This window comes from Myotis brandtii, unplaced genomic scaffold (assembly GCF_000412655.1).
Source record: "Myotis brandtii unplaced genomic scaffold, ASM41265v1 scaffold207, whole genome shotgun sequence".
In the NCBI taxonomy this organism is placed as follows: domain Eukaryota; kingdom Metazoa; phylum Chordata; class Mammalia; order Chiroptera; family Vespertilionidae; genus Myotis; species Myotis brandtii.
The window spans coordinates 604737-615242 of record NW_005357736.1 but is presented as its reverse complement, the minus strand read 5'-3'; the positions used below and the strand labels follow the sequence as shown (position 1 = coordinate 615242).

The following is a 10506-nucleotide window of genomic DNA, read 5'->3' as shown; positions in this document are numbered from 1 at the left end:
GCCGTGCCCCTCCCCCGCGGGCCTCAGCCCTGAGCTCGGGTCGGTTACAGGGCGCGCTCTCGGGACGCACAGTTCTTTCATTTGTCCCTTGGTTTGAAGCAGGTGTACTCTTAATCCGTCCTGTAATCTTTCTGCTCCTGTTGATTCTTAGATGGTGGTCACAGATGTGTATAATCACCGCTTCCACAAAATTTTCCAAATGGATGAAGGGTTAAACCACATCATGCCTCGGGATGACATTTTCGTGTGAGTACTCAGCGGTTTCGGCTGCAGGGTCACAGGAAACAGTCTAGAGGTTTCCCTGCTCGTGTCTCCAGAGCAGAATTCTGGCAGTTGGGGCCCGTGTGGATCTGCCCTCACCCCTGGGTGCCGGAGGTGGGTGTTAGGGAACTGTGGGCAGCCATCCGTGCTAAGCACCTCCTGGGCCTTCAGAGCCAGACATTCCAGATAGTTCTCAGCATGAACACAGCCTTTTGTCAGCAGTTGCTACCTGAGAAGAAGGCCTTTGCTATTCAGTGGTCCGACAGGTGGTGCTGCTGTTAGAGATGCCTTTCTCAGGAACAGGCCCAGCGTGGGAGGAGCCTTGGGAAGACACAGGATGTCCAGGGAGCGCTCGTCCTTCCTCCGTGCCACAGGCCTGGCCCCTGAGGCTGGTGCCATGGCGAGGGACAGGGTTGATTTAAAGAGCCTTTTTCAGCTGCAGATTCTTTGAGCTCTGAGACTCAGGTTCCTCATTCCTGTGGGGACAGCACACTCCAACCCCAGCTGGTCTCCCTGGCCTTCCCAGCTCCTCCTCCTTCGGGGTTGCCCTTGTAGCAATTCTGTGCGCCCCCCTCGCCGAGTGTAAGCTGGCCTGCGCCCCCCGCCTCCTACCTGCTGTCTCTTTCCTTCCTCTCGCTCGCTCGCTGGCCTTTGGTGGAGAGGGTGTTTAGGGTTTTATTGGTTTTGTTTCCAAGTGAGCAGTGCACTACACGACAGAGGCCTTTCCTTCCCTTTATGTTTTGCCCTGTGACGCCTCGGTCGCTCTAAAACGAATGGCCCTCGACCACGCCCACGACCCTCGCTCTGTTCCCACCGGCACCTGCACGGGCCCCCTCCCTCCTCAGAGCATCTTCCCTCACTTTGCAAACGGCGGGCCTGAGGCTCATCCTGGGCCGCAGCCTGGGGCATGTCCATTTCTGACCCCCAAGTCCTTCCTGGAAACCAAGGCTGGTACACAGCTGAGCTGAGAACTGGGTGTTGCCCGTGAGGAGGTTGGCAGACCCCCGTCAACGAAGGGAACTGCACAGGCTGGAGGGCCAACCACAGGAAAGCCCATTGTTTTCAAGGTGCATTGAAAATTGTCTCAGGAAAACACCACAACAGCACCTGGTGCTCTGAGCATGTGGTGCGGTGCTGCTGAGAGACGGCCTGCCACCTGGCCCCGTACGGCGGGGCATGGTGTGGCCACTGAGGAAACAGACTTGGACGTTAGGGGCCTGGCCTGGTCACAGCAGCCAGAAACTGGCAGGATGGACCTGGAGTCTGGGCCAGCCTCACTCCAAGGCCTGGTTCGTGACATTGATGTTAGACCACCAGGGCCTTACCCTAGAGCACTGGGCATCTGTGAGGTCCGAAAGGTTGGCGACCGCTGCCCTAGAGCACACCTTGGACTTTTTGTGAGATTTAAAAACAGACAAACTCCCACATTTATTGTAGTCAGAACTGCTGGCCAGGCATCTGGGGAGGGGTGTTTTTGTGTGATTGTGTGTTTATAGTTTTCAAAAATTGAATCAGTAAGTTTGTGTCTCCCCCTATAGGAAGAGGGAAAGACTACAGTCGGTTGCCAGCAATTTTGGTAACATCTGTTCCAGGATAAAACATCTAAGTCTCCTCAGTCCCATGTATTCACTAAGTAAGACACATTTTTCAAAATCATTGACTTATATTTACCAGTTTCTTTGGTTATCACTGATTTTTTTAAAGATTTAGATAATGATTCTTCTACTTCAGTGTTTTTGAACAAAAATGACAAGCAATTCATTTTATAAAGTTGCTTCTTCATTTGAAATAAAGGGTCTTTGGCTAATACTCTAGGTGTACATCTTGTATAATATTTTGTTTTATTAAAGGACAGGGCACTGAGAATGCTTTTTTAAAAGTTGAATTCCTTGGTGACAAACAACGAGTTTGGTGGCCGGGCCCCTGTGTGTCTCTGTCTGGAGTGATGGGCCGGATGTCAGCTGGCGCTGTGCTGATCCCGCTGAAGGACCACAGGCTGTGGTTGGGGAAGGAGGATCCATGAGCCCCGAGTCCCGGGTTGCGTAGTGACCCTCCTTGGGACCAGCCTCTAGAATTGCCTTGAACATGGATTCTCTGCCCTTTGTGCTAAAGTGTGCTCTGTCCCCGTCACCATAGTCACGGCCACCATGTAGCTGCAGCTCAGATCTGTCGCTCGTGGGGACCTGCTCCTCACTCTTCCTCTTATGTGATTGACAGGTACGAGGTCTGCAGCACCTGCGCTGATGGCTCGGAATGCGTCACGCTCCCGGTCTACTTCAGGGAGAGGAAGTCCCGGCCGTCGAGCCCTTCCTCCGGGGCAGTGCTGTATGGGCAGCCGCTGCTGGTGTCGGTCCCCAAGCACACGCTGACCCTCGAGTCTTTGTACCAGGCTGTGTGCGAGCGGATCAGGTTGGTTCAGGACAATGCTTTGCTTGTTACCTAAAATCAATGCAGGCGCAGTCCTAGCGGTGGCTGCCCCCTGCAGAGCGCCTGCGGCGCTTCCGCGTGCCAGCCCCTGGGAGGGCCAGGCAGGTGCTGTGGGCACGGGGCACATCTTTAGCACCATGACTCCGGGCACCTACGCTTCCTCCTGTCCCTGGAGCATGTTTGTCACAGCTGTCAGTCACCTGCGTTAGGGAGTCTAGTGCTTCGGTTGCTTTTGTATTCGAATAAAATTTTTGAGCCCTGAAGGAGTGGCTCAGTGGGTAGAGCGTCGGCCTGCGGACTGAAGGGTCCCAGGTTTGATTCCAGCCAAGGGCACATGCCTGGGTTTCGGGCTAATCCCCAGTAGGGGGCGTACAGGAGGCAGCCAATCAATGATTCTCTCTCTTCATTGATGTTTCTAGCTCTCTCTCCTCCCTTCCTCTCTGAAATCAATAAAGAAATATATTTAGGGGGATAAGGAACATTTGTAATATCTTAATCAATAAAGGGGAAAAAATAAAACAACAAAAAATTTTTGAAGAATTCCACTGTCATTCTGAAGCGGGTAATTAATGTCACTGGGAAATGCTTTTGAAAGTGACGGTGCCACGTGACATGGAAAACACCTTCCTGGCGTCTTCAGTGACTTGGTAGCTAGGCACCTTGTCCTTGGGTTCCTCTCAGTTTCTTCAAGTGCTGAGCCATCACGTGATTGTACAGCCTTTTATTTAAATTGCCTTGTGGGTAACTCCATACATTATGAACTACCTGTAGGTGAGTGGTGGAGAAAAATACATAAATGTTACAACTGACCATTTTTCTTTCATTTTCAAGCCGCTACATAAAGCAGCCGTTGCCCGAGGAGGTGGGCAGCTCGCCCCTGGAGCCCGGAGCCTGCAATGGCTCCAGAGGCAGCTGTGAAGGTGAGCACTAGCCACGCTGTGGAGCTGGCTGACCAGCCCCTCCGGGCCTCCCCATTCCAGAGGTGCACAGAGACGGAGGCGCGGGGTGGGGCTCTGCCTGGAGAGCAGACGCAGGAGGCCCCTGCTGCTGCCCACCGTCTAACTGGCACCTCGAGGACTCTTCGTAGGCATGTGGGCCTGGCTTCAGCTCAGGCAGACTCAGCCGAGCGGGACTTGCCCAAGGTCACGAGACAGAGTGAGGGTCTGATTCTGACCCGTTGGGATTACAAAGTAGGTGCTTCTTGCCCGGCTGGTGTGGCTCGGTTGGTTGAGCGTCAACTGTGTACCAAGAAGTTGCTGGTTGGGTTCCAGGTCAGGGCACAAGCCCAGGTTGTGGGCTGGATCCCCAGTAGGGGGCGTGCAGGAGGCAGCCGATTGAGGCTTCTCTCTCTCCCTCTCACGCTCTCTCTAAAAATCAAAAGTTTTTTCAAAAACCTGGAAGGAAACACCACAGTTAGACACTAAATAAAATGTTGACATCGTCATAGTGGCAAGTTGTGTATAGGAGACTTTGTCTGCGCCAGGGGAAGACGAGGAGGAGATGGAGCACCTGGAGGAAGGCAGAGAGCAGCTCTCCGAACCCGAGGGCAGCTGGGAGGACGAGCTGGGAGGCGACCGGGGCGAGACCACCCAGAGGAAGAGCCCAGGCCGGCCCTGCCCCCAAAGGCTTTTCACCTTCAGCCTCGTGAACGCCTATGGCACGGCCGACATCAATTCACTCGCAACCGACGGGAATCTACTGAAACTCAGCTGTAAGCGCTGCCTCTCCTTCAGGCGGGCTCTCTGGGGACCCAGGGTCTGTTGGAAATACCTGCTCAGCACTTAGCTTCGGGTTTTCACGGCCTCCGTGTCTCTCCGGGAACAGACGTGTGTGTAGCTTTTCTCTGAAGCTCCCCAAAGACTGTTTAAGAGACACTGAGGCCCTGGCTAGGGAGGTCAGTGGGTCCCAATGTGCGAGGGTTGTGGGTTCGATCCCCAGTCAGGGCTCATACAAAGAACCAATGGATGCGTAAGTAAATAGAACAACAAATCAATGTTTCTCTCTCCCTCTCTGCTTCCTCTCTCTCGAAAATCAGTAAACAAATTATTAAAAGAGACACTGTGCACGTAGGCACACATGTTCACACACATGTTCACACACATGTTCTCACACACACACAGCCTGCTGGTCAGGCTCTTCCGTCCTCGACAACTTCGGGGGAAGCGCGCCTCCCTCCACTCCCACCCTTCCCAGCCCGTGCTCCTGGGTGGCAGCATTTCCCCGGACTTGGCTCACTTGGGCAAATGATGCATTTCTCTTTTGCTCCTTAAGGATGCTCGTGGCTGGGACCCAGCTAGGGGATGGTCATGGGTTTTGTCGGCTTTCTGTTCTGTGGGGCCTGCCCTCCGGACAGAAAGAGGGTCCACACGGATGTGCGTCGTGTGTGACAGCACGGGGACAGGACGCCTGCACGGGCAGGAGGGCAGCCGCGCAGCAGCTCTGTCCTCGGCCTCCTTCCCTGGAGGAGGATGAACTGGGTCCTTTAGCTAGCTAGCTCTTCTCCTTTGCTATACTTCTTTAAAAATCTTTAAATAACAGTTTTATTGAGATCTTTTTGAGCTCATTCTCTCTCTGCAGCTCCCTCTCTCTGGGCAGCTTTCTCCTTTTAGAAATTGTCTTGCAATTTCTAGCGATTTTCTGGAACTCCAGTCTGACTCCTCAGCGCAGTCTTCCCTCCCCCACTCCACCCCCACGCTGGGGCCTGGAAAATGCCTTCAGGCGGGAGGCGGGCCACTGGCAGCTCCCTGTTTGTTTCCCGTCTTGGGTGGCGGCTTTCTCTGCCCGTGTCCAGTGTCTGAAACAGTGTGTCAGTCTTACCTGGTCAGGCTTTCTTACGGTTTAAGGCGGGAGGGCAAATCCAGCCACTGTTTCTCCATCCTTTCAAAACCCTATGTGGTGAGCAGCCGGGGAGCTTGTCTGTGCGGTGAGGAGATCTTTGCCGAAGGATGTGGGGCCAGGGGATCGGAGTTGGCTGGCTGAGGGCAGAGCATTGCTCCTGGCAGTGGCTGGTGATGGCGGCCAGTGCTGGTGCGCAGCCTGAGTGTGACCTGAAGAGCTCCTCCCATTGTTGGCCCTTCACTCACAGTGACACTTTGGTCCCCACAGCTCGGTCCACCCTGGCCATCGACTGGGACACGGAGACCCGGAGCCTGTATTACGATGAGCAGGAGTCTGAGGTAGGCCCGTTAGGGCCCGGGCGGCGGTGCAGGTTCTGCTCTGGCTGGGCATTGGGGTCGCTGTCAGCTCCGCAGCAGCTTCTGCTTCGGGCCGAGTGACAGCACCAACGAGGCTCCACAACAGCTTGTGAGGCTGCAGCTGCCGGGAGGTCTCGTCTCCCCGCAGAACTCGCTGTGTTCCCACAGGCCTTCGAGAAGCACGTGAGCATGCTGCAGCCTCAGAAGAAGAAGAAGACCGCCATGGCCCTGCGGGACTGCATCGAGCTCTTCACCACCATGGAGACGCTTGGGGAGCACGACCCCTGGTAGGACTCCCCGCCCGGGCTTCTGGCACCGCGGGCCACGGCGTCCACACATCCCTTCGTATTTGCACGTCTCTGGCGTCGCCGACCCAACGACACAGATCTTTCCCTGTGGGTTGTGTTTTCCAGACTGAGAAAGCCATCCCCGTTTGGGAAGGTGACTTAGAGCCGCTTGCTGCGGGCAGGAAGGGATGTGGGCTGTGCGATGCCTCCACGCGGCGCCCCGGTGGCCTCGCTCCCTGCCTCCCCCCAATGGAGGTTTCCCTTTTCCCTTCAGGTACTGTCCCAACTGTAAGAGACATCAACAGGCCACGAAGAAGTTTGACCTGTGGTCCTTGCCCAAGATCCTGGTGGTGCACCTCAAACGTTTCTCCTACAGCCGGTACTGGAGGGACAAGCTCGACACGGTCGTGGAATTCCCGATCAGGTGGGTCCTGGGACGCAGTGTCACTGGGACATTAAACAGGAGGAGAGCTGGGCCCTGATGGGCCGAGGGTTTGCCACCAAAGACTTGGCTGCAGGAGGGGGTGTGGCTGGGCTCTGGGAGGTTAGACTTCAGCTCTTGCCCTCCCCCTCGTCCCACAGGGCGAACGGGATTATTGGGGCTGCAGGTGGGGTCGCAGACCCACCACGCTCCTGTCCCAGGCTAGGGAGGGGGACTGGCTGTCTCCTCAGGTCCTCTCATGTCCCAGAGTCCAGAGTGAGACTGACAGGAAAGACAGACAACAAGATAGGATTCCACCACAAGAGGCAGTTTTTAAAATGCTTTGGGGGTCGGAGGGGGTGGATAGAGACATGTATTTGCCCACATATAGGCGTGTCAATGGAAGAACTTTGGTGGTGAGTATTAAATATTTGTTGGAAAACTCTTAATTTTTCTGTATGTTTGACATTTCCAAAATAAAATATGGGAATAAAGCTTTATGGGGCCTGTTTTGGTTTAGCTTAAACGTTTAAGGCTCCACTGGTAGTTTCGAGAGTGACCGCCATCTCTGCATAGTCCTGCAGCCTGGTCTGTGCGAGAGCTTCCTCGCCGTTTGGTTTGGGCTTGGGGCTCCCCGGGAGGCTTCTCTTCTGCAGCCTGAGCAGGTCAGCGGTCAGAACAGACCAGGCCTGTCCTGCGTGTTCATCCTCTGCAGCGGGTGTTGGAGCGCCTCCCTCGGGTCTAGTCCGCTGCATAAGGGGGTTGCTGGGTCACCCTGACTTGCTCTAAGTTTAATGTCATTAAGGCTGTTTTTGTGTTTTGTGCTTAGAGGTCTGAACATGTCCGAGTTTGTCTGTGACCCGTCGGCAAGGCCGTACGTGTATGACCTCATTGCCGTGTCCAATCATTATGGAGCCATGGGGGTTGGCCACTGTAAGTACCGGCATCCGTTCCCTCTAACATCGCCCAATGCCCTCTGCCCGTCAGCTCTCTCGAGCCCCTTCCTGCTGCCAGGCATGGCCTTTAAGCACTTGTGTTCCACAGCTCCATGGGCCTCAGGCCTTTTCCATACGGTTGCCCCTTCATTTGCAAAATATTTTTGGTTTTCATATTCTTTTTAAAAATATTTTTATTAATTTCAGAGAGGAAGAGGGAGAGAGAAACATCATTGATAAGATAGAATCATTGATTGGCTGCCTCCCGCACGCCCCACACTGGGGATCGAGCCCACAACCCGGGCCTGTGCCCTGACCGGGAATCGAACCGTGACCTGGTTTATAGGTCAATGCTCAACCCCTGAGCCACCGTGCCAGGCTGATTTTCATATTTTAATCCAATAATCCCATCTCTGGGAATCTGTCCTAAGGAAATGATATTGGGGAAAGCTTTATGCACAAAGATATTCATCTATAATAATAAAAGCGTAATATGCTAATTAGACTGACGTCCTTCCGGACAAAGCCGGGGCCGCGAAGGAAGCCCAGGTCCGGGTGCCAGAGGGAAGCCGGTGCCGGCAGCCGGGGGAAGGCCTCTGGGTATTTATAACAGTGAAGAATCAGTAACAGCATGGTGATCAGGAGCTGGCACGCTGTCCATTGCACAACACAGTAAAGGGAAATGCCATGACAGCCTGTGAAACCACAGAATCGCATCCTTATGGAAGGTGGTGTTACAACTATGTGAAAACCAAAGGCAGCCCTGACCGGTTTGGCTCAGTGGATAGAGCGTCGGCCTGCGGACTGAAGGGTCCCAGGTTCGATTCCGGTCAAGGGCATGTACCTTGGTTGCTGGCACATCCCCAGTGCAGGGTGTGCAGGAGGCAACTGATCAATGTTTCTCTCTCATCGATGTTTCTAACTCTCTGTCCCTCTCCCTTCCTCTCTATAAAAAAATCAATAAAATATTTAAAAAAAGAAAAAAGAAAACCAAAGGCAAGGAAACTGATTGGGGTTGGGGAAGCCTCGGAGGAGACACACCAAGATGCTAATCTTACTTTTTCCTCCTTGCTCTGCGATGTTTTCCAAAACTTCTATATGTGTGTGGGTTTGCGTTTTTAATGAAAAGAGCTGGCCCATTTTCTACCTGTTTATGGAAAGGTGTTCGTAATGGGGAGGTGAGGAGCTGTGTTTCCTCCTACCCCTTTCCTGCCACCACAGCCAGTGAGGACCCCAGGAGATGACACCATGGAGGCGCCAGTTCCATTTCAGCACTGTCATTTCTGGGAGCCTGGGTGGAGCAGGAATTGGGCATGGCTGTTGGCATTGCTGTTGTAAACACGTCCTGCTTAGAAATAGCACAAAATCAAGACAGGAAGTGCTGTCTGTGGGGGCTGCTGGATCACTGTGAGGAGCTGTTACCAGCCACGGGCTCTTGACTCACAGCTGTCGAGAAAGATGGGTTGAAGTCTGTCCACATCCGAGCTCTGCCAACACCCCAGATGCCCACAGTGTCCCTCCCGGGTCTGCCCACAGGCTTCAGAGGCAGAGGGCAGCAGTAGACATCCTGGGCATGGACAGGGGGTTCACCCTTTTTTAAAATTGTTTCCCAAAATTAAAGTGTTGGTTCTTGACAGCTCCATTTTTATCCTCTTCAAGCCCTTTTGAGCTTTTTAAAATGGAATGAGTTGTTTTTGGCTGTTAAGACACAAGCTGTAAATTACTTCTAGTGTCAGGGTCTGTATTTGTCATTGTTTGGAGTCTTGTTTAGTGCAAGCCTGGTCAGCTGGTCAGGTCAGCTCTCTGGTGGCGGCTAGAGTATTTCCTTTTGGCTTGGCAGACACTGCGTATGCGAAAAACAAACTGAACGGGAAATGGTATTACTTTGACGACAGCAACGTGTCCCTGGCCTCTGAGGATCAGATAGTGGTGAGTGAGCCACAATACCTGCTTCCCCTCTTTATGATTTTCATATTCTCTAATCAATTATCCCATCTCTGGGAGTCTATCCTAAGGAAATGGCATTGGGGAAAGCTTTATGCTCAAAGATGTCCATGTATTTATAGCAATGAAAAGTGAGTAACAGCACGGCAGATCCCTGAGTGCGAGCTCAACAGCGAGACACAAACTGGGCAGAACGGGTGATTTTCCAGCCAGTAATGGACGTCTCCCCTCTCGTGTTTTAGACAAAAGCAGCTTACGTGCTGTTCTACCAACGTCGAGACGATGAGTTTCATACGACGCCTTCCCTCGCCGGCTTTCCTGGCTCCTCCGATGGAGGGACGCGACCCAGCAGCTCCCAGCAGGGCCTGGGGGAGGAGGCGGCCTGCAGCATGGACACCAACTGACCTGCCCCCCCATGTAACCCCGGGACACCTTTGACCCCCTGAAGACTACTAGTGTTTGGTGTAAAAACCAGATGAGGAAGTTCCCTTCTTTTATGAGCAGAAGAAAAAAAAGCCCTTTTGTTCAGAAGGGTTATGTCAAGAGGCTGAATTATTTTCCTTTTTAAGTCGGTGGTGAGATTTCCGTAGGACCTGGGAGCTGCGGGGGGTGAGGGGTGAGCACGAGGGAGCCCCAGGCGCCGGCGGGCACAGCTGTCAGGAGGCTGCGGAGGCAGCTGCCCACCCCTGGTCACCCCAGGAGTCCGCCCCCAGCAAACACCCCTCCCTCGGCTGGGTTTGTGTTCCAGCCGTCGGTCACCTTGGCGTTTCCCCCAAGTGCAGGCCGTGGGGTCTCCTGCCCCTTGGTCTGCAGGGGAACCTCGCGGTGCTGTCCTGCTCCCTGCACCCCTGCTCCCTGAGCTCCCGCACCGAGGGCCTGGTGAGCGGTCACTCAAGTCCGCACAGACTGGGCCCTCCTGCCCAGCCCCCGCCTCTGCCGGGGTCGGACCGGAAGGCTGGCCTTCCCGGGAGGCTGTCGCTTGGAAAGAGCCCCCCATCTTGCCAAGAAGTGAGGCCCCTGCCCCTCGGCCTGGGCGC

At 54.2% G+C, this 10506-nt stretch overlaps 2 protein-coding genes across 2 annotated transcripts in view; both read left to right on the top strand.

The window, feature by feature from the left end:
- The window catches only part of USP4 (ubiquitin specific peptidase 4 (proto-oncogene)), a gene marked incomplete at its 5' end in the record, with an annotated part of 29901 nt that extends 19889 nt beyond the window's left edge, over window positions 1-10012 (top strand). The window contains 10 exons of the mRNA XM_014538992.1: window positions 152-246; window positions 2479-2670; window positions 3520-3608; window positions 4172-4399; window positions 5794-5864; window positions 6051-6169; window positions 6444-6593; window positions 7420-7523; window positions 9366-9454; window positions 9712-10012. Of these exons, the coding sequence (XP_014394478.1) occupies window positions 152-246; window positions 2479-2670; window positions 3520-3608; window positions 4172-4399; window positions 5794-5864; window positions 6051-6169; window positions 6444-6593; window positions 7420-7523; window positions 9366-9454; window positions 9712-9873 (1299 nt within the window). The remainder of the gene's footprint in view (window positions 1-151; window positions 247-2478; window positions 2671-3519; window positions 3609-4171; window positions 4400-5793; window positions 5865-6050; window positions 6170-6443; window positions 6594-7419; window positions 7524-9365; window positions 9455-9711) is intronic.
- LOC102260308 (chromosome unknown open reading frame, human C3orf62) overlaps window positions 9938-10506 on the top strand; it is a gene marked incomplete at its 5' end in the record, with an annotated part of 4879 nt that continues 4310 nt past the window's right edge. Inside the window, one exon of the mRNA XM_014538991.1 lies at window positions 9938-10044. Coding sequence (XP_014394477.1) covers window positions 9938-10044 — 107 coding nt within the window. The remainder of the gene's footprint in view (window positions 10045-10506) is intronic.